Here is a 22,060-nt window from a genome sequence, read left to right on the forward strand (position 1 = left end):
CATTTGCCTCAGTACAAGTAATGCTGTGCTACTAAAAGGTAATTCAGCGTTTGGTGAAATAGCGTCTTCCTCTTTGACTCAAGTCTTTTCTCCTCTGCTTTACTTGGATTTCAGTGCAACCCGGTGATGATCGATGCCAAGGAAGTGTCTGCTGCCCACCGCGCTCGCTACTTCTGGGGTAACCTTCCTGGCATGAACAGGTTTGTGTGCTGATTGTGAGGGAAGCAGCAGCCTGTGATATACACAGTGGGGACTAGAATGGCACTTAGTAGAGCGCATACCTCCAACAAGGCCCAACAGTCCCTTTTTACACTTAAATATGTAAATAAGCCTGACTTCTTTCATCAAGATCCATGCATTATTCCCGGAAAACTTCACGATAATGCTAAAAATGCCCAAATTATAAAAATGAAAGGTTTTGGATCCGTCCCTTTATCCGCATCTGCATCAAAAGTTGCGGAGTCTGTGTTCTGTGCTAAGAGATAGTGACAATGCTAGTTACACAATAGCTAAATTAAGAAGTGTTCTGTTTTGTTTTTTGTTAATATGACTGGCTCTTGATATTTATAACATCCAGACTGCATCTCCAGTGCTCATTTTGAGGCAGAAACACAGTTACAATAATCAGCAAACTTTCAGAGGACGACATGACCTGATTCCCTAAAAGCCTGATGAACCTCTCTGACAGCTATTAAAAATAGTTGTTGTAGATCTATAATGAAGCATGGTTCTGGCCTTTTTTGAAACTTATCCTAACTACCAATGCACCCCCAGTTGAGTGTAAATCTAATCAGGTGTAGGTGTGAGGTGGAATGTATTGGCTATTGTTTTTTTTGTTTTTTTTTTTTACTTGTCTGAATTCATATGCAGTTATCTGTTCGTAATGATTCTCCAATTGGCCCAGTCTTGCCTGTGAAGTTGCTAAGCGGACTGGTGCACAGAAAAGGAATCCCTAGCCCAAATATCTGCACCATGAAATATTGACTGTTGCCAGAAGCTAAATAGACGTTCCAGATTTTTGTCCACACCACAATCATCAGAGCAAAACATTTGCAATTACTGTACTTAGCCAAGCATCAGATTTCTTAAATAAAGTCCAAAGTTAAGCAGTAGGTCTAAACATAAATGCTGGCTCCTGAACTTTTTCTCCATTGCAGGCCTTTGAGTGCTATGTGCAGTGACAGGGTGGACCTCCAGGACTGTTTAGAGCACGGCAGAACAGCGAAGGTACTTGCGTTATACTTTGATGGAACAACTATATTGCAGCAATGCATGCATTACTAAATGAAATGTCAAAAACATGTAAGATCTTTTGTATGCTCTGTATGCAACTGTGGATCCTTCGGTCCTTTACATTCCTGTACATACATTCCAGTACATACATACAGTACACTACATTTAGGGAAGGCTTTTGTAAGTGCATTTAAAAATCAGATTGTGTTTTCTCTGTTATCTCGTGCTTTCAGAACAAGGGAAACCAGTCAGTGAAAACGTTGCACAGTGTTGCCTTATACAACAAGCAACAAAATAAAAGTTGAATGTATTGCTCAGTGCAAGAGTCAGTAACTTTGCACATGGGCGGCTCCTAGTGGCAGCATGACGTAACAGTCGTTGCCCCTCAGTCCATACCGAGAACATGTGAACTCTTCACCTCCTAGCGTTTCCAAGTAGTAATACTGTAGGCAACACTGTTGCAAAGAGCGACTACACAACATTAGTTTATTGATTCATTTAATCTCTAATGGAGACATGACAGCAGACAGAAATGGCGCCAGGCTGCCAGCCTGACTGGATCTTCAGTCAGCCTTTATTTTAGCAGGATATTTCGTGCCAGGTGGCAGATCATAGTGCACCGTGAACACGAGGTTTCACGGGGAACCAATCTAAATGTAGATGCGGTCATTATTCTATAGCCATTACACTGTGCAATCAACATTTACTTCATAATGATGCGTTCAAGTAGCAAACTTGTCTATTGCCAGTTTAAAGACAGAATTCTCATGATTTGTTGGTTTTACTGCAGCTTTTATGTGTCAAACAATGTGAGAAACATAGAGCTGGTTAGACTCTCGCACTGATGTGTCCCCTGTTGTCCTTTGTCCTGTGTCAGTTTGACAAGGTGAGGACCATCACCACCAGGTCTAACTCCATCAAGCAGGGCAAGGACCAGCACTTCCCTGTCTTCATGAACGAGAAGGAGGACATACTCTGGTGCACTGAGATGGAGAGGTACGTAAGCGTAGATATCGTCGGTCAAGCTACCTTCCGCAGCTCCTTCAGGGATCGAAATCTCAATCTTTTTCCTGTGTCTTCTCCCTGTTCTGCTCCCTCCCTATCTGTCTTTCTGCTTGGCTGGTCAGGATCTTTGGCTTCCCAGTCCACTATACGGACGTGTCCAACATGAGCCGATTGGGGAGGCAGAGGCTCCTGGGCAGATCATGGAGCGTCCCGGTTATCCGCCACCTGTTTGCACCACTCAAAGATTACTTTGCCTGTGTTTGAGCAACGAGGAAAAAAACTCGGAACCATTTTAGGAACTGCAACTGTACGTTGTGACTAGAAATAAGAGCCTTGATCCTCAAATTATACTCCTGTATAATTTGCGCGCGAAAACATTGACGTAGATTTCACATTATTTCTTGTATTTGAATTGTAATTCTTATTCTATTTAATTTTGATATGTCATTTTACCTTTTAGCAGTGTTATCAAGTATTGTTGATTTGTTTGTGCAAGCTATACTTGAGACTATGCTTTCTTCTCAAGACACTGAGACAGAAAAGTGCTAAACGTGTGTGTTTTAAAAAAAAAAAAAAAGAGAGAGAGACGGTGACGCGATCGGGAAAGACCCAGAAAGATAGGGGGAACGGTTTTTGAGATATGTGAAATGTTTCTGCTGTGTGAGCGTACCGTGCGTCGGGCAGCCATGCTTCCAGCTACTGAGCCTCACAGAGATGTGAAGAGAAGGGCGATTTTTCTTCAGTGTCAGGAGAGCCTCTAAGTCTCTAAGAATCCAAAACACCAGATCACATATACCTCTTTGTTTACAGTTTCTATACACAACTGAAGGTAATAAAGGTACTACTGTAATATGGTTACAATACCATGGTGCTCCAAGATGATGAGAAACATCATAGCCCATGTGGCACGTTAGACAATACGGAGCTCTTTAACCTGTTGCTGGAAAAACATGTGTTTAATGTTTTTACACTTAACGGAGAGAGAGAAAAAAAATCTGTTTTGTGCCGTTTTTTTTGTTCACTTCAAAGCCGGAGTGTTGGACTGCAAAAACAGAGCGTAAGTCTCTCCTCTGCGTTTTACAGCTTTTATACAGTTTGTACTGGTGCTCATTTAATCTCTCAGCCTCGCCACACTCAGGCTCACTACCTGGATCTGCACAAAACAGAAAGTGAAGCTAGCCACATGGGAAATGATGTTTTTCCGTCATTCGGAAAAAAACAAAAAACAAAAAAAAAAAAAAACAGAAAAAAAAAGTATATAAGATCAACGTCTGTGAAACTATTTTTTTTTTCTAGTTTCATCCTGACCAATGACATTACTGTACAACTGTTAGCAAGCGTGGTTGCTGAAAAGGAGGGCGAGGGCGTGTTTGAACCTCGGCTCCTCGGCGTCCACCTCTGTAAACTGAAAAAAAAAACAAAAAACTGTCAGGTGCAAAATCCTCAACAATATGGTGCGGCTTCACAAAGTTCTTCTACCTTTTTTATAGCAATTTTGTGCTGTTTTATCAACATTATAAAGCACTTTTATATGTATACTTTCTTTTTTTCTTGATATTTTTTAAAAAAAGATATTGTTTTTTCTCGTGAATTGTTTTTTTCTTTGGTTTTATGATGTGAACTGATCTACCCTCGTGTAATACTTTTTGTATACAGTAGGGCTGTGCCAATAGAAGTGAAAGAATGGATTTTGATATGTGAAACCCATGTTATTTGACTCAGTGTACAGTAGATGGATTGACATTTGTAACCCCCCTTTCCCCTTCCCTTCCATCATCCATACTGGTCTCTGTTTGACAGCAGCGGCGCAGTATGTTTACTACCCAGATTCAAAGAATGTCTATCTCTATTAAGATTGTAAAATGTAAGACAGAGTTAAAGGAACTGTGTCACGCGCCTTGTATAATATTTTGTCCCCTGTTAAGGACAGTCGGCCCTGATAAATCGTAGTCGCCATGTTGACAAATTTTTAAGTGCTGATCCAGATTTTTGGATTCACGAACTAAATTCTCTTGATTGTAACCTCTAAGCTAAAATATGGAGGATTTAGGCTGCGGTTTGTCAAAACGAAAAACTGACACGGTGCTTAACAAAAGACGTCAGCACTCAAAGAGTTTAAAGAGGGTAATAAAAAAAAACAGATGTTATCACTTATCTATATCATATTTAAGATTCAAAAAAATTTGAAATTTAATTTCTTAATGTAATTAATTTCTTAAGTGACCTTATTGCCATCGTTCTTGCCCATGCACACGGGGCTCAATATGAGCTCTTGTGATACAGATGTTATCCCCCTCCCCTTCCTCCTATAATACTTAACATCCCCTCACGTTTGTACATTTTGTACATAGAGTTTTTTCCGGTTGCTGTTTTTCAATTTGTTTTTTATCTTTTTTTTTTTTTTTTTTTAATTACGTATGAGATGTACAAATATAATTCTTTGCTAATATATATCATCAAATTAGGAGAGAAAAAAAAATCTTAGGTTAAAAAATTAAAAAAATCAAGTGACAAAATTTGATTCAAAACTTGCTTTGAGCATTTAGAACGTAGGGAGACTCCAAGTCGACTTTTTATCGTGCTGATTTGTTTGTGTCAAGTGAATCCAGATTTAGTGTCATGTGATCTTAACAGTGGCCTATGGACAGCTTTAAGATGAACGGTCTCTACTTCACTGCACAGCCCTACACGGTGGTGTTTTTTTGTTTTGTTTTGTTTTTAATGCTTCTGTTTTTCCTTTTTTTTTTAAGACTTTAAAAAGAGGGATTGTAGGTGTTTTCTGATGGTGCTACAAATTTTATCTAATTCAGAAAAAAAAAAGTATATTTGATTGGAAGAGAAATAAACACGTCTTGACAATGACTGTTTTTAAGTTCCTTGTAGTAATGGAAAAAAAAAAACAAACCTATTATTTCACTCATATAAATATATTAACAAAGGCATTTTAACTTTGTACTTGAAAAAATAAGGATAACAAATAATGAAAGGTTTCCTATATTGTTTTAGACTAGAGATTGCTGTAGTTGGTGCTTATCTGTGGGAAAATCGTGTGAGAAAAAAAAAAACGGTAATAACTTTTACTGTAGCATAATGTATGCTTAATACGCGTTGCTTCTTAATCCTACATTCCATGCCGTACTATTCTCCATGAAATGTTGTTTTGAATTGATTGTTTTTTCCTTTTCTTTTTTTCTGTTTTTTCTTTTTTTTTTTTTTATCAGAAACAACTTTTTTTTTTTTTTTTAACTGTTCAAGGCAGGTCAATAATTCTATATTCGGTGATACTGTTGACACTCTTGTGTGACTTTCTTTCTTGTCATAACTGTTTTATGGCCTATACGCTTTTTCCTCAAGACCAGTTCGTACAGCAAATGTAGCAGTCATTCTCCACTATGACCCCCAAACCCCCCGCCCGCCCTCTCCTCCACCCCTTCCCCCCTCCTCCCCCCATACTTATGTTTAGTGTCCAGAGAGAAGATAAAGGCTCCGTATGTACTTGTGCTGGAGAACACTTGAATAAATGTATTGTTTTTGTGCAAAACTCTGAAATTTCCTGTCCCCTTTTTTTAAAGTCAGATTCTAAACTTGAATTCACGCTCAAGTCCCTGAAAATGTGGTTTTGAATCTCAAGCAACAAGCAAAAAAACAAAAACAACAAAACAAACCTTCTAATGTTAGTTTTTGGGAATGCAGAATGACACAACAAAAACAGACCAACAGTCCAATCAAGCCTAAACCGATATCAAATGTGCCTGATTTTCTTCATGCAGTATTCCCTGAGAAACTTTTGAAAATGTCTAACAACACCATATATTGCTATGTTAAAGAAAATGAGAAAAAGTTATTTGATCCATACCGAAAGTTAATGGGGTGTATTCTGGGCCAAGATCCATCTTACAACTAAGTTTCATGGAAATCCGGTCTGTAGTTTTTGTGTAATCCTTCTTACAAACCAACCAACAAACAGACATGGCTGAAACAAGCATAACCTCCACAGTTGATCTGCCTCATCAGGACTGTTTGGGTGTGCTCTGGTCGGATTTAATTGGCGTTAACCTGCAGCATTAGCAAACAACGCAGAACATGTCATCAGATTCAAATCTGCTGAATTCTGATTGGTGTACAGAAATACACGACATTACCTTTTCCCAGTTCTGCACCCGTCACGAAGTGTGAGGAGTACAGAAAAAAACCTAAAAAAAATAAAAAATGAAAAAATGCACACAATCACAGGTGCTTTGAATCAGTTTCATTGCCACATGTCAGTTATAATGTTACTTATTCCCACAGTAAAAGCACAGGTGCAAAACCTATTTCGAATGCCACTCAAAAAGTGCTGTGAATGTAAAATAAACGGGTACCGCTGATGTAATGGTCTCCTGGGACACTTAAATAGACCAGCGGCATTATTAACAATATTAATAACACCTGTGCTTTTCCTGCTAAGATATATCAATATGTCTGCAGGGAAGAAGGTCTGTTGGACACATGGATGACAATGTCTGACTATAAAATCCTTTTTTTCTCCAATTGTCGGGTCTTTTTTCCTTATCTCACAATACTGGCAAGATAAGAAATATTACAAAATAAATATCACTCAGTTTCCCATAAACATGTGTTACTAGTAACATTAAGGATGTGTCTGTTGTATTTAAGTATGAAATATCCATCAGCATTTTTATATTTTATGAAAACTACATCAAAATTATGATCTATTGTCTTGCAATTATTAGGAATCTTGTGATTTCAACAAACAATCCCCCAATGATGATACAATATTGTACAAAACCTCTTGATGATGATAAACTCCATGTAAATGGCTTCCAATTGTCTCATTATAGCGGAGATATTGTAGAAATTCACTCATATTTAATGATCAAACGGCTCTGTTTTGGCTGCTAATCGTCCTGATGGAGGAGATGTGGACATCGATATCAGCTCCTGTTTCTATGCCATCATGCCCCCAAGCGGGGGGATCTGTTTCTCAGTGTGTTGACACCTGGGTCCAAAATATGGGTGTTGCCCTGCAGATCCTCTTTGAACATGTAGCAGCTCCACAGTCTATTACAAACCCTGAGTATGTGGACTTGCACTTACATTTCCTTCTAATGCCATGTGCTCATAAATATATAATTTATCTATTTTAATGTTCCTTTTTCTTCCATCACAGTTGCGGCTGATCAAGCCCAGGTCATGTCAGGTGAGACAGAAAGAAGACTGGACTATTAATACATCCAGTTAAAGCTCATAAAGTGATGTAAGCCGTCATTTTCATGATAATAGAGATGATAAAACATTATAATAATCCATTATGTTGTTATCTGTATGCCACCCTCTCCCTCTGATAGTGGTACAGCCCCCCCGCCGTGGACACGCCCTACGGCCAAAGTGATTGGTTGCATATGTGACCCAGCCTTCACTCGGCGCCGCTGATTGGAGCGTCGCAGCGTCGCACGGCCGGGATGCTGCGACCTGCGTCAAGTCGATAAAAGTGAATAAAAGTAAGCGAGAACGCAACAGGAAGCCGAAAGATTTGTCTAGAAAATAAAAGCATAGACGTGTTTCCCTGTTTGTGATTTAAGAGGACATTATTTTATCTTGTTGCTGGCATTGTAAGGCAAAGAAGACAGATAGGCCTCATCAGTATTTGTATTCAATTATGTAAAAGTCATCCAAATTGCTGGGATAGAGGATTATATATGCAAACAGGACATGGTTCTCTGTTTTTACTATATCTTGAGTTATTCTTATAAAACGGGCAGGTGATTTAAATTTTTCCCCTTCCTGCTCCTGGTTTGTTCCTGGAATGTGTGGATGTTTCTGGAAACTATACATTGAAATTGACAAAATTATACTAATGTGAATTTTTATAGGCTATTTTTATATATTTCATATCTTCATAGTGTTATCATGTATGAACACTTCCAAAATTATGTTTAATGCAGCAAGATCTGCTTTGAGTAGTCCAGCTGGTCACTCAAAGTGCAATTTACCAAATCCTCTTTAATTTTGAGAGATATTTAGTGACTGATTCATACTAAGGAAAATATAAATTACTACTATGCTATGAAAGTATAATTGAGACTATAGAAAAACATTTTCCTAATCAATTTTGGCAACCTAGTGGACTCAAGTAAGGCATTTTCTCTCCCTGTGCATGTCAGGAGAAGGTGTTTATATGAAGATCTGAATTGGGCTGGTAGTAAAATCTGTTAGAAGAACTTGGTTTAGCTTTTGAAAAGGTAAAAAATAATCAAAATAGTTGTGATTCATTGGCACTTTTTGTTCAGGACTTTAAAAATTAGCCTCTTGGTGTCCAAAAGTTCATGTAGGAGACTGACTCTTGATGTAATTCAGGTTGCATCTTGAGTAGAATCTATTCAAGTTCTTTTACACCAGCTTACAGTCTCCAGAGAAACTATTATCTAATGACCTTAAAACACAAATATAGGAGTAAAAGTAAAGTATTTGTTGCGGAGAGGAAGTGTAAAGTAAAGGGAAATGGAAACTGTCAAGTAAAGTATTTCACAAAAACCATTAAACTTAAATTGACAACTGGGGGAAAACGATTTCGATTTTATTTCGAAATCCACGACCGGAAGTCTCTCTTACATCTCGCTGCTGACTTGACGATGATGATGCTTGCTGGTCCCGGACCGGCCAGGAAGGCATCCATCTGGTGTATGTATGTGTATGTGTGTGTATGTGTGTGAGTGTGTGAGAGTGTGAGTGGGTGCATGTGTGTGTATCTCCTCGGGAAGTGCCATCCACGGATTGTGTTGCATTCAGTTCCTGTCAGAAAGTAAGCAAGCAGAGAGCCGAGAGGAGCAGCAGCAGTAGCAGCAGCAGCAGCAGAGGGCCCATAGAGGAGGTATGTGCTCCACACCATCAGCTTTATTCTCACTAGTCTGCCTGTCTGGAGGAGGTGGAGGGGAGGGAAGGGAGGGGGTATGGAAATCCTGGACACTTTGTTTCCATGCACCCCCTTTTGGCTACACGGTCTGCGTGTCTTGCCCTGCCAACCCTCCCTGGCTCTTAACACACACATACACACACACACACACACACACACACAGACACACACACCCTGGAGTAACAACTAGCCGCTCCTCTTGAACCTAAACCCGGCTGCGTGATTATAAGCGTCTGGCTGCGCTGTGGAGGAGGAGGGAGGACAGGACAGGAGAGGAGAGGACAGGACAGGAGGGGAGGGCGGCTTTCTAGGTCGCTAATGAAGGGCCGTGCAGCCGATCATGCCGGATGGAGGACCGGTTTTCTTTGTGTCAAGACGCGCAAGTGGAAGTGTCACCGTCTCAGCGCGATCACGCCGTGCCAGCGAAATCACATGATCCATTTCTGTTTCACGCTGATTCTCGGATCGCATTTGATTCGCGGCATTGATTTTAATGGGCAAACACACAGAATTGGAGACGTTTGACATCACCAGGGGCCTGTAGATAATATACTCCAAAGTGTTTGTTTTTTTTTTTTCCAAACATGTGCGTAACTGTAGTGGCACAAATTGAGACAGCAACAGAATTATGTTTTATTTATAACAGAATATATTTGTGATTATTTACCCTGCGAGCCTTAACACAGCTAACACAAGCTCACCTGTTAATATTGACTAAACGGCGTCAACTTCCTCAGTGGCTCCTGATCAATAAGGCCCCCATATTATAATAATAATAACTCTACTGTGGCCTGTAGCTGCCTCCAGGCTCCATGGTGTCTCCCCTCTCTACCTTCCAGCCTGATACAGTGAATGCATGGCGGGTTTTTTTTCTTCTTCTTTTTCTTTTTTTTTTTTGAAGTGGGCGCCTCCTCCACTATCAGCCATCAGATCTGGATGTGTGAAGGAGTCCATGCCATGCAGTAAAGTTGCCGCACCCTCATACGCACGCATCCTGCACGCACGCACGCAAGCAGGCAAGCACGCACACACAGTACATCACATCATTAATACAGTGGTATAAAAAGGGAGGAGGCAGATCTGGGAGATTCTTTGTTATTGGTGAATAGATGATCACTGATGATGAGGAGGGTGGTCACACAGTCATGTTGGGATCTTGCCTGGTGATTTTTGTGCTCAGAGAGGAGAGCAGAGGATGATATATCCAGGATATTTCTTTCTTTTTTTTTTTTCAGAAATAGTGAGGTCATCAGGAGACCCCACCCTCTCACCCCCCTGCCAAAATTCACCCCCTGCAGTTCGGCAAATTGAATTTCAGTGCAGGGAGATGTAAGCGACGATCCAATTCTGCACGCTGCCAAGAATCTCAGGATGTTGAATCCAATATTCGTTTAATTTGTGGTTCAAAAGTCATTTTCAGATCTACTGGGACACAAACTAGAGAGAACTGGTCTTTAGAATACTCACAGTGTGTGCTGCGTTCATGATTGGTGCAAAAATTCTAAAACTCCCTGAGAAAAATAGCGAGGACTTCCCTCTGTTACAGCTTTGACCCGTCATCACAGGATGCATGTGTGTGAGCTGTGATCAGCTCAGTACCGACTGGATTTGAACTTTTTAAGATTACTTAGTGAGATTATTTTTAATGCTGAAGAGTAAAACTACTGACTTAAAAATATTTTTTTTGCAAGAAATAAAAGTAAAGGATGGAGCAAAGTTCAAACAAACCGACATTCACATGCTCATTTTGTTGTGTCACCTCTGCAGTGTTTTCAGCTTCCAGTTAGAGTCTCTTCCACTGTGAACATGTGTGTGATGCAGTGATGTAATGTGATGTCAAGAAGTCACAGAATCAAAGGCGGGGCTACTGATGAGGTGTTTCAGGGGCAGTGTTTTCTGCGGGAGAGAGGAGCTCCTGCTGGCGCCGGCTTTGGGCTTTTTAACTTTCAAGACCTTTTACATGCACAAGAATCTGAACACATGGAAGAACAAGCATTTTTTATTTATTTAATTTTTTTTTTTTTTTTTTTTTTTTTTGCATTTTGGCTTTTATTTCACAGATGATAGTCTAGTGACAGCCAGGAAACATTTGCTGCATTATAATCTCTCTACGAAAGAAAAAAAGTCTATGTATTGGGACATTTGGGGCATCTTTTGGATAACACTGATATATCTTTCATATGCCATTATTGGCCAAAAATATCATGTGTATATATACATAATATATCTGTTGGTATATCTCACTGGTACTTTTATGAGGCACATAAAGAACAGTAAGAAGAGGAGCAGTGGAGGACATTAGTTATGTGACTGGAACATTTAATGAAGAAAGCTAAAATTATATCACAGAGGTTCCCAGCTGGAGTTGAACCAGGGATGCTGTCTTTACATGGTACGCTTCTCAATTTCAGCGAATATTTTGATAATTGATTGTTGCTTTGTCAAGTAATTTGTAAGAAAAAAAGGCCAAATTCTCCAGTTTCCAGTTTCCCTCATGTGAATGTGTTTGTGTTTCTTTACTCTTTACTCCGTGACAGTCAGCGGAATATTTTTTATGCTGTGGACAAAACAAGACATCTTCTGATACACTGAGCATCATTGTCACCATTGTTTGGTATTTTATAAACTAAACAACTAAGAGATTACTTGAGGAAACAGTCAACTGATTAATCAACAATGGACATAATTGTTAGTTGCAGAGAAGTACAGTAGAGCTGTTTGGCAAGTGTACTTAATTCATATTTTTCAACCATTATGAGTCTGTCTATATATAGTGAGCGAGCATCAATGTAAGCTTCACGCTGCTTTATTCCTCCCAAAAGAATGGCCTCATTGACCTTACGCCTGTCATTGTGATCCACAACTGGACTCAGCTTCTTTTTCTTTTTGCCACTACGTCACCGTTCACTGGGACGTCAGGTCACAGGCAGTGACTGACACGGCCTACTCAGTCCTGTGGACTGATGTCAGTCACAGCCTGACCGACTGGCCTCAGAGCAGCACCACTGATTCTTGTCTCTGCTAAGAGTAACTACACTGTGTCAGGATGAGGTACTGTAAGAAGTTATTTTAGTCAAGCTCCTTAAGGACAAAGCTGCTGGATGCTACATCTTTTGTTGTTCAGCTGCACCTGATGGAAAGGTTTCAAAACCCATCACTAAACCCTTTTATGTTTGTCTCTTCCACGCAGAGCTATAGCCATGTCTTCCAGCTCAGCGATGGTGCGGATCCTGATAAAGGGCGGCAAGGTGGTGAACGACGACTGCACCCAGGAGGCCGACGTCTACATCGAGAACGGCATCATCCAGCAGGTGGGGAAGGAGCTGATGATCCCCGGCGGAGCCAAGGTGATCGATGCCTCGGGGAAACTGGTCCTCCCAGGCGGCATCGACACCAGCGTCCACCTGGAGGAGAGCTTCATGAACGCTACCACGGCGGATGACTTCTACAGCGGCACCAAGGTAAGCGCCTGGCTGGAAATAGGCAGACAGAGGGGGTTCAGACTGGAAGTAGGGCGACTGGTGGTGTCCTAATTGAAGAGGAGAGCAAAACTTAATGTCACAGCATGTTTTTTAAGTCTTTTTCGGCGCAGTTTGTGTGCTAAATTTACCTGAGCTCTCTTGGATGGCGCCCTGAGTTTGATATTTCTTATGATCACAAGTGTTTTTTCTCAAGATCAGATCAGTGAAAGCTTTCCACTGATGCTAACTTTAGCCGAGATGTCAGTGAGGTATCTTCAGTCCTGTTCTGATGAGATGAAGTGGCTTTCTGAATATTTTTGCTTCAAATGTGCGGTTGATTTTAGACACGAGCTCTCTCCCTGTGAAAGTAAAATGATTAAACTATGATATTTTAAGCATTAAAATGTTGCCAGTTGGAGCGCTCAGTTATTTAGTAATTACGTGCTTTGGATGTTCTCACAGCCGAGGCATCAATCTTGGAGCTAGATAAGTTGATTTAGTAATTATTAAAGGGATAGCAGATGATCAAGACTCTATTATAACTGCTTCTATGCATAATGTCATTTCAAAGACAACAAAACTCCAAAAAACAAAAACACTGAAAAAAATGCACTCATTTACTCAAGTGTCTGTCCTTGGTCACTGACATGGAGCTGTCATGTCAGCGATGCGTAGTTAATTTTCCCAGCAATGTCCTCGCAGGAGCCTTTTCTTAATTTTTGCCACACTGCTGTGCACACCCAAGAAAAACAATAACAATTCATAAATCATGCAGGATATGAAGTGCTGCAGCCAATGCAGTGCTGGCTGCAGGGTGACAGAGTGTCATTACTACTCAAAACTCTGGTTTAGTCTGATGTTCAGGACGATTGGGACAGGAGTATTTCAGGATGTCTGGTCACTCTAGATTCCAACAATGTTAAAAACCAAGAAAATCTGTGTTTATACTCGAGGCAACAGTGGGTTTTGGGAAGAATCACATGATTTGTCAGAGAGTGAGAAACAGAGAGGGTGACGTGAGTCATGGCAGACAGATTTTTATGAAGAATGATGATGGTTTCAATAATGAAGACGACTCCCATGATCTCCTGCTACTTCACGATGTCATTGAGCTGTCTTTTGTCTCTGCTGTTTTGACTGAGAGCCCCCCAGCGGCAGAAATTATATGCTGCACGTACATACTTGAAATAGACAAAACAAGCTTAGAGCTAAAACAGCAGGTGTTGAGATGCTGGGATGGGCGTGGACAATTTACAGGCAAAATGATGAATAGCCTATTCCAGAAATTAATGGGTATATTTGTATCTAGATAATGAAATAGTTGCTAGTTGCTGCCCTACTTGGCAGTGTTATGTGTTATTTTTCTGGGAGAGTCAGAGAGCTGCACAGTCTGTGTCTCACAACATCACACAAAGATGATTTGGCACTTGGCTGCTGACGAGGCTGCCAGAACACTGTGCAGCGAGAGTCATCATGGCTGCTGATAAGACGGGATACCCCCACTCTGCTTCAGGGCACCATGATGACTCATCACTCTGTAGCACTCTGGGATGATGGAGGTTGAGCGATGATGACGGCCGCCGGGCTGCGTTTGCTCCTGGCGGACTGCAGCCGGTAGACGCCTGTGACAGACACCATTCTTCGCCTCCTCATTCCTCTCTCTCCGTCACTCTCCCCTCGCCCCTCCCCTGCCGCCGCCATGCTCCTCCAGAGCGAGCCCAGAGACGAATACGGATCAGTATCTGTTTCCATGGATACCGGGGGGCTGCTGCAAAGACTGCTGCAAAGCCTTTTCAGTCGCGCCATTGTGCTTGGAGACAATGGTTCTCAGACCCACGCCCCCCTCATCCTCCCCTCCCACTACACACTACTCCACTCTCTAGGGTCAGCTGACAGATGCTCGGTGGAGCATGCACTTATACACAAAACACACTCTGTCCTCACGTTATGGGTTTTTTTTAAAGGATTTACTGTAGTGTTGATTTAGAACATCTACGTTTGTTTTTTTAATGGAGGCTAAAAAAAAGGAAGAAGTGCTGACACTGCGAAGAAATTGCAAAGTTATTGTTTATATGTCTCTTGATTGTGCCGTGATGGGCAGTTAATCCTGTGCTTTAACTACCAAAGGATTTATAGTATGTCCCTCGGCAGCTGTCTGCTAATAACCATAAAGATAAAGCATCAAGGACAATTGAAGCTTTTACTTATACGCTGAGAGCTGGGGCTGCGTTGATTAGCGGATTACTTCAGTATTCACGGGGCCCAATAAATCAATGTCAGCTCCTTTATCAGCATCGTTTGATGCCTCAGTTTGATGTTCATGTCACTTAACCTCAGTTAATTTTCGTCTTTAATGGCAAATAATTAAAAGGAGAGCCAACCCATCGAAAGATTCTAATGAAAAAAACAAATACAATATTTTTGCATGTGTAATCACAGAGTCACATCCCATGTTTTAAGTTACTTGAGAGCTAACGCTGTGGATTTTCTTTCCAGGCTGCTCTCGCCGGAGGTACGACCATGGTGATCGGACACATCCTGCCAGAGAAGAACGAGTCTTTGCTGGAAGCCTACGAGAGCTGCCGCAGCTCGGCCGACTCCAAAGCCTGCTGCGACTACGCTCTGCACGTGGGAGTTACTTGGTGGGGACCCAAGGTACTCCAACGCTGAGCCTCCGTCTGCACGGGATTATATTTTACCCACAATCATTTAACTGTTTCTGCCTTCCAATTCCTAGAGACCTTTCTGACATGCTCCGGATCTGCAGCCAAAGTTAATGGGGTCTATTCAGGGATGAGACCCATCCTCCATCCTAGTCTCTTTGAAAAGTAGTTCTTTGTGTCAGTCCTGTTGACCAACTGTTCCCCTCCCTGCAGGTACGAGCTGAGATGGAGAAGCTGGTGAGGGAGAAAGGGGTGAATTCCTTCCAGATGTTCATGGCCTATAAGGACATGTTCATGCTGAGGGACGGCGAGCTCTTCCAGGCCCTGCAGCACTGCAAGGACATCGGGGCCATAGCGAGAGTCCACGCTGAGAACGGGGAACTGGTGGCAGAGGTGAGCGAGAATCACTTCACTGCACTCTGATTCACATTTCTGTCTATTGTTGTTAAATGCTTGTGTTGATGAACTTCATCTGTAGCTTTATTGATTTTCATTTATTCTGTTTTGTCATGTCATGCTGATTTTTTTGTTGCATAATTTGTGGCATTCTTCTCAGGGTGCAAAAGAAGCGCTGGACCTGGGCATCAGTGGCCCAGAGGGGATTGAAATCAGCAGGCCTGAAGAGGTATGATCATCAGGAGGATCCTGCTTTTGCCCGTCAAGCCAAAACAAACTTTTATTATATCCATACTCTTGTCAGGGCGATTCCTCACTTCCTTCTGTTTCTTTACAGTTGGAAGCAGAAGCGACCCACAGGGCGATTACCATCGCCAACAGGGTGAGCAAAGACCTCTCCATCACAAATAAACAAATGAATAAAGGTGAAAAGAGAAGATCAGTTCTTTAATATACCATGTGCTGTACCTTGTGTGTGCTTTCTGTTAGGCCCACTGCCCGATCTATCTCGTTAACGTGTCCAGTATGTCTGCAGGGGATGAAGTTGCGACAGCTAAGATGCAAGGTAAGGCCTTTTTTCACTGAAACAGTAAGCTTTTTTAAAAAAAATAGGTACTGAGTCATGGTTTCCTTGCTTAAAGGACAGGACTCAAGACTAAAAATTCGGTCACTGTCCACTTACCCCCTTGGAGATGGAAAGTCGGATTGAGTTTCATCGTCAACAAAACATTTCTGGATCTTCACAGCTAAACACCGTTGCAGCTTTCTGTTCTGAAGTAGCTGTAGAGGGTGTAAATAATGCCTTTAAAAATGTGGGACTTGGATTGGTCTGTATGGAGCCTTTCCTCAGTTGTTCAGGAGAATGCTGCAATGCTGTTTTACTGTGAAGTTCCAGAAATGTTCTGTGAGGGATTTGAGAAATTTCACCTGACTTTACATCTGCTAAGGGGGTGAGTTTTTTGGGGGTGAGTGTATTCTTTAATCTCTGCCCCTTTCTTCTATCATTTGATCCAGTGTGCATCCATATTGTACTGTCTGATCACAGGTAAGGTGGTCCACGGGGAAACAACCACAGCCTACGCTGTGCTGAACGGCATGCAGTACTATCATCAGGACTGGGCCTACGCTGCCGCCCACGTTACCGTGCCCCCCCTCCGCCTGGATCCCAGTACTCCCAATTACCTAATGAGCCTGCTGGGAAAGTGAGGAGAAACCCCATAAAATCGCACATTAAATGTAACATGATGTCATGAATGAAACCCCTCCCTTCGCTCTTGTTTGGCCACAGTGACACTCTGAACGTCGTGGCGTCCGACCACCGTCCGTTCACCATCAAACAGAGAGCCATGGGCAAGGACGACTTCACAAAGATCCCCCACGGGCTTCCAGGAATTCAGGATCGCATGAGCGTCATCTGGGAGAAAGGAGTGGTATGTGTAGCTCTTTTGTTCCTGTCTGGCTGCCAGAGAGCTTCCACGAATAGGACATCTGTTTGGGTTCGCTGGTTATCGATTTGAACTTTTAAGAAAAATAAAACACATACAGCAGACACAAAAAACATCTTCCCGCAGGCAGACTCTGTCCTTGAGATTACAAACGTATCTCTAAATTGTGTCTTTGTTGCGATCCACAGATCGGAGGGAAGATGGATGAGAATCGCTTTGTGGCAGTCACAAGCTCAAACGCAGCCAAGATCTACAACCTCTACCCCAGGAAAGGGAGGATCATCCCAGGAGCAGATGCTGATCTGGTGGTCTGGGACCCCGAGGGATCCAAGTATGAAACCTGATCCATTCTATTGATCGACGGGCTCGTCTCGCTGCAGCTTTTATCTCTGCTCTCCGAAGCTGATTAGGTTGTTTTTTTTCTTTTTTTCTTATCTCTGTCTCAGGACCATTTCAGTGGATAACCAGGTCCAGGGAGGAGATGTGAACCTGTATGAGGGTCTGCGTTGTCATGGTGTGCCCCTGGTGACCATCAGCCGTGGCCGTCTCGTCTATGAAAACGGCATATTCACGTGTGCCGAGGGCTCTGGGAAGTTTTGCCCCTTGAGAACCTTCCCAGATTACCTTTACAAGAAGATGGTTCAGAGGGAAAAGGTACCTGACAGACGCATCCGCATAGGGAGCTAGTTAGTAATTCAGCCTTTGATGGTGTGATAACAGAAGCTATTTATTAAATATTATCATGATAAAACATGGAAAATGAGACAGCTGTTCAGGTTGAAGTCTAGTCTTTTATTCATTTCACTCACACAGCAACTCACTCACTTAAACAGCATGTTGCTTAATTACATTATAGACCCTAAATTCCACCTCCACTACTATTATTACAACTATGGGTACTGGCACGACTGCTTTTAATGACGACTATACACTAAAACTGACCTGAGCTCTATATTTAATTTTTGGAAATTGCATTGGAATTTGGATGTACCCAGTCTATCCTTCTGTACTGTTTCTCTCCTTGTTTCCTTTCCTCACTGCAGAGTAAGTGTGTCTGCATAAAAATGAGACAATCAATATGGATGTGTGTTTCTTCATATGGGAGGTTGTTCTCCCTTTCCTAGCTTGATTTTACTGAACAATCTAAAAGTCTGACCCTGACGTGATTTGAACACGCAACCTTCTGATCTGGAGTCAGACGCGCTACCGTTGCGCCACAGAGTCGGTGGTGAGAGGAGGGATAACTGGCTGCCATATCGGTGGTCAGGGGAAGTTCAGCTGGTTGCAATCTTCAATCTCACCACTAGATGCCACTAAAGTTAAGCTACTTACTAATGCTGTGACTAAGGGGTTAAGAATAAATAACTGTAACCCTTGCAAAACTTGACTACCTTTCCACAGATGAACTATATAGTGACTTATTTTAGTGTGATAACAAAATCAGCCAGATACACAACCTGTATTTTTCTCCTTTCTCTTCCTTGTTTTCTTCTTCTGTGTCCTTGTTTCCTTCCATATTTGTTTCCTTCCATATTTGTTTCCTTTGACCCATTTCCTTCTTTTTTGACATTCCCTTGTTTGGCTTCCTGCTTCCCAGCTTTTGTTTCCTTGTTTCCCTCACATATTCCTTCATCCCTTGACTCCTGCAAGTTTCCTTTCCTTCCTTCTTACTTTCCTTCCCTTTTCTTACCATCTTCTTTCTTACATGTTTCCTTCTGACTTTTCTTTCCCCTGCTTCCTTCCCTTCGTTTCCTTGTTGGCCCTTTTGCACTACAAGTTTTTTGACAAAGTGCCCAGGGTGCTTGTTTTCATTTGTGTTTTTATGTTTGCATGAACTCTAAATCATTCCTTCTATTTTTATGATCTTTGCAAATAAGCACGAGATTTGAACCCAACTTGATTTAATCACAAAACATTCTGATCTGGAGTCAGACATGTTACAGTCACACCACGGAGTCAGTGTAATGAAGTGGAATAGAGCATTTTGTGGCTGTCGTCAGCCTTTAAAGCTCATATTCTTCATACTGAATCTTACTATCTGGCTGTCACTGCGACCATATTTATCTAATCTCCCGTGTGCATGTGTGTTGTCATGTTGACGACCAGAGCCAGGCTGTGAAAGCTGTTGAGCGGGAGCCCTACGCAGGTGACGTTGTTGCGGTGGCCAACTCAGGAAAGAGGGACTTCGGGGCTTCAGATCTGGACACTCCGACGCGCCCCTGCACCCGACACGGGGGCGTGAGAGACCTCCAAGAATCCAGCTTCAGCCTGTCCGGTAAGAATCAACAAATCTTAGTATTTTTAAGGTTGTTTTTTAGGTATTCTGTTCTGTCTGTCTGAATCCATGATATATGCAGGTATTTCTAGGGTTTTGTTATGTTTTAATTAGCAGACATAAGCTGTTTAAAGAAGCCTCTACAATACCAACCAAGCTGTGCATATAGTAAACACTGCCTGTAAATAGTAAATCATCGTGTTTCCCTGTGTGCACCTCTAGGGGCCCAGATCGATGACAACATCCCAAAGAGATCCTCGGCCAGGATCCTCGCTCCCCCTGGGGGGAGATCCAGCGGGATCTGGTAACCAATCAGATGAGCCGCGACACGAGGCAGAAGAATGATACCCGAGGGAAACGTATGGCCAAGCAGGATGACTTGTTTTTCTTTCTGGAAGCGTAGAATGTGTGTTGGAGTAACGAAGTCATGTTTTTGTTTTGAACTCAGTTACATAGGACCGTAAAAATGTTTAAACTGTACGACATTGCCGTAATAATATTGGAATACAGATTAAGGTAAAGAATTTCAGTCAAACGTTAACCAAATATAAGCAGCGCATAAAAACAAAACAAAAAAAACAACAAGTTGCAATTACTGATGGATTACGTTAGGGGGAAATATCTTACTAATAGTTTTAGGAATATGAAGGTGAGTCGTGGTTTTTATGATGCGATTGTGTTACCTCACTGTAAAATACGATTTTGCACTTGTATCATGTACTATTTAGATGCCTTTTTACATGATTTCATGTCACAAATATCACAAATGTCTTTTTACTGCGAGCCATGGTGAAATGAAATGTAATAAATTATTACAAGTGTGTCGGCATGACGTTAACATGTCAGTTACGAAGAAAAAGAAAAAAGAAGATGTAGTTGCAATTGACCAGTGGATGAATAATATCATAATGGAAGCTAACCTTTTTTTTTAAAATGTTTGTTTTTATTTATTTTTTTCTATATTTTGTTATTTGTGGTTAGGGCGACGGTCTTTGTTTCTTAGCTCGTTAGCATTTCAGGTCATGTTTACAGCCTTATAGCAGAATAGACTTCTGTGTCCACCCCACCCCACCAAATGTGAATGAACCTATGCCTGTGTGTACTCTGCATGGTAGCATAGTTAGAACTACTGTTGTGAGCACTGACGCTGCTTCTGTTACGCGGCATTCCTCGTGATCGTATTCCATTTTTTTCCACAGAGAGCAAAAAGTCTCACCCAAACTGCCTTTTTCTCACCCGAGAACACTGACACCCACGGAAACACATCGGTGCAGGTCGTGTTGCTGTCGTTTCTTTTACAGCAAGCACGCTTTCTTTTTTACTGCTGAGTTTATAATGCTCCTCTGATCGACACTCCCGATGTAACACACCACTGTGAAGCATATAGAGAAAGGTAGAGGGATCCTCTTTAGCGTTCACGAAGATAGATCTTCAGGGGATCAGATGCCTTTCATACTGTGCATCACCGGAAGCTCGGCATCGTAACTGGAAGGCATGCTTGTTCAGCAAACATAACAAAGCACTGATACTATTACTACTACTGTATTTGTTATTGTTTGTCTTTAGTTGCAGAATATCTTTTGTGAATAACTCTTGTTGTAGTTTTGTTATATTTTCTGTCAACACTGCAGTGTGAGCAGGGGTGCACACAAGGTTTTACTCACGCTCAAACCCGGTTATGTTCAGGAGATCATCATGTTACAGTTAAAGTCCTAAATGTTTTTTTTTTTTTTTTTTTTTTTTTCTGGATGGATTTTCTGATTTTTAGCAGCTCCAGTGAATTTTCCTGTGTCCACCCCTCCTCCCTGCCCTCCCAAATGTACACTGGTGCTGAACAATGTGTCATCACATTGAATTCCTTTTATCTCTTATTTTGTCTTGCAGCTCTTTATCACATGATTTGAGTGCAAATAAACCACAATGAAATCTCCAACTGAGTCCTCCGTGTTTTTACTTAATAAACTTGACAGCCGCGTATCGTCTGCCGCCTCAAAAGCCATGAGTGTTTCCGACCTCCGTGGCTTGTGACTTCTCGACAAAAAAGCAACAGAGTCACATGTGAACAAACTGAATGCAAACAAAATCAGTAAAGATTTGTGCAGCAGTACCTCCTGTGTTCTCGTTTCCTACTCACTCATCTCATTTCACAACTCCTCAGGTTTGTCTTGTGACTTGGGAGAGGTGCTAACTCATACTTGCCAGGCCTCTGGTTTCCTCCCAGGGTCATAATTCTCCTATATTTCTTCTGATTTATGACATGCTTTCACACCTTTTTCCCCTTTTAGTTATTGTAGCCTGTTCCTGGCTCCGTAAAGTAAGTAGTCTGCTGTAGTTTTAAAGGAAAGGGTCGTGCAATTTGTAAAATCTGCCCGGTTGATTTTTCAGTCTGTTGCAGGGCTCGTGCCATGTTGCTCATAGACTTAAACATGGCAGTGGTGTGCACTGATTCTTTAAAAGTCAGGGGCAGCAAAATTATTTAATGAATGAGTGGTAGTTTATGCCAGAATTCCTTGCAAAGAACATGCCAGAGGGGGAATTATTAACACTAAATGTATCTGCAAACCACACATGTACATGTCATAGTCTAGGTACCATACTGACATGTTTATTGCCTGTGTTCCATGCTGTGAAGTTGAGGGGACCGTGGTGGAGTCAGAGGCGACGAGTCT

General features: G+C 41.7%; 2 protein-coding genes and 1 non-coding gene across 11 annotated transcripts in view; 2 read left to right on the top strand and 1 right to left on the bottom strand.

Annotated features, from left to right (window-relative positions):
* The window catches only part of dnmt3ab (DNA (cytosine-5-)-methyltransferase 3 alpha b), a 45,913-nt gene extending 37,480 nt beyond the window's left edge, over positions 1 to 8,433 (top strand). For 6 of the 7 annotated variants that reach the window (XM_037071629.1, XM_037071635.1, XM_037071630.1 and 3 more), the window contains 4 exons: positions 115 to 200; positions 1,158 to 1,227; positions 2,111 to 2,229; positions 2,361 to 4,984. In XM_037071629.1, the coding sequence (XP_036927524.1) occupies positions 115 to 200; positions 1,158 to 1,227; positions 2,111 to 2,229; positions 2,361 to 2,502 (417 nt within the window). In that variant the 3' untranslated portion in view covers positions 2,503 to 4,984. Of the gene's footprint in view, positions 1 to 114; positions 201 to 1,157; positions 1,228 to 2,110; positions 2,230 to 2,360; positions 4,985 to 7,408; positions 7,439 to 7,586 lie in introns of those variants that run through there. The other variant, XM_037071633.1, reaches the window with a different exon arrangement.
* A 471-nt stretch (positions 8,434 to 8,904) lies between these two features.
* On the top strand, positions 8,905 to 21,321 carry dpysl5a (dihydropyrimidinase like 5a). 3 transcript variants are annotated; one of them, XM_037071639.1, is made up of 14 exons: positions 8,905 to 9,109; positions 10,053 to 10,167; positions 12,342 to 12,612; positions 15,109 to 15,267; positions 15,489 to 15,668; positions 15,832 to 15,900; positions 16,009 to 16,053; positions 16,161 to 16,236; positions 16,717 to 16,873; positions 16,960 to 17,101; positions 17,305 to 17,447; positions 17,563 to 17,770; positions 19,223 to 19,391; positions 19,614 to 21,321. In XM_037071639.1, exons 3-14 carry the CDS (start codon positions 12,352 to 12,354, stop codon positions 19,697 to 19,699), a joined length of 1,695 nt encoding a protein of 564 aa, XP_036927534.1. In that variant the 5' UTR covers positions 8,905 to 9,109; positions 10,053 to 10,167; positions 12,342 to 12,351; the 3' UTR covers positions 19,700 to 21,321. The 3 variants fall into 3 exon arrangements, with proteins under 3 accessions (XP_036927534.1, XP_036927533.1, XP_036927532.1); XM_037071638.1 differs by lacking the exon at positions 10,053 to 10,167 and having other exon boundaries at positions 8,906 to 9,109; XM_037071637.1 differs by lacking the exons at positions 8,905 to 9,109; positions 10,053 to 10,167 and adding an exon at positions 12,120 to 12,202.
* Positions 18,269 to 18,340, bottom strand: trnaw-cca. Its single transcript has one exon. It is a non-coding gene; the product is annotated as a tRNA-Trp (tRNA).
* Positions 21,322 to 22,060: the final 739 nt, after the last annotated feature.

This window comes from Acanthopagrus latus, chromosome 16, assembly GCF_904848185.1.
Source record: "Acanthopagrus latus isolate v.2019 chromosome 16, fAcaLat1.1, whole genome shotgun sequence".
NCBI lineage: Eukaryota > Metazoa > Chordata > Actinopteri > Spariformes > Sparidae > Acanthopagrus > Acanthopagrus latus.

What these genes read in the sequence shown, in the direction of transcription:
- dpysl5a (XM_037071637.1), top strand. An exon ending in AAATCAGCAGGCCTGAAGAG is followed by an intron (nt 15,901 to 16,008) that starts GTATGATCATCA and finishes GTTTCTTTACAG; the next exon opens with TTGGAAGCAGAAGCGACCCA. An exon ending in ATCCAGCTTCAGCCTGTCCG is followed by an intron (nt 19,392 to 19,613) that starts GTAAGAATCAAC and finishes GTGCACCTCTAG; the next exon opens with GGGCCCAGATCGATGACAAC.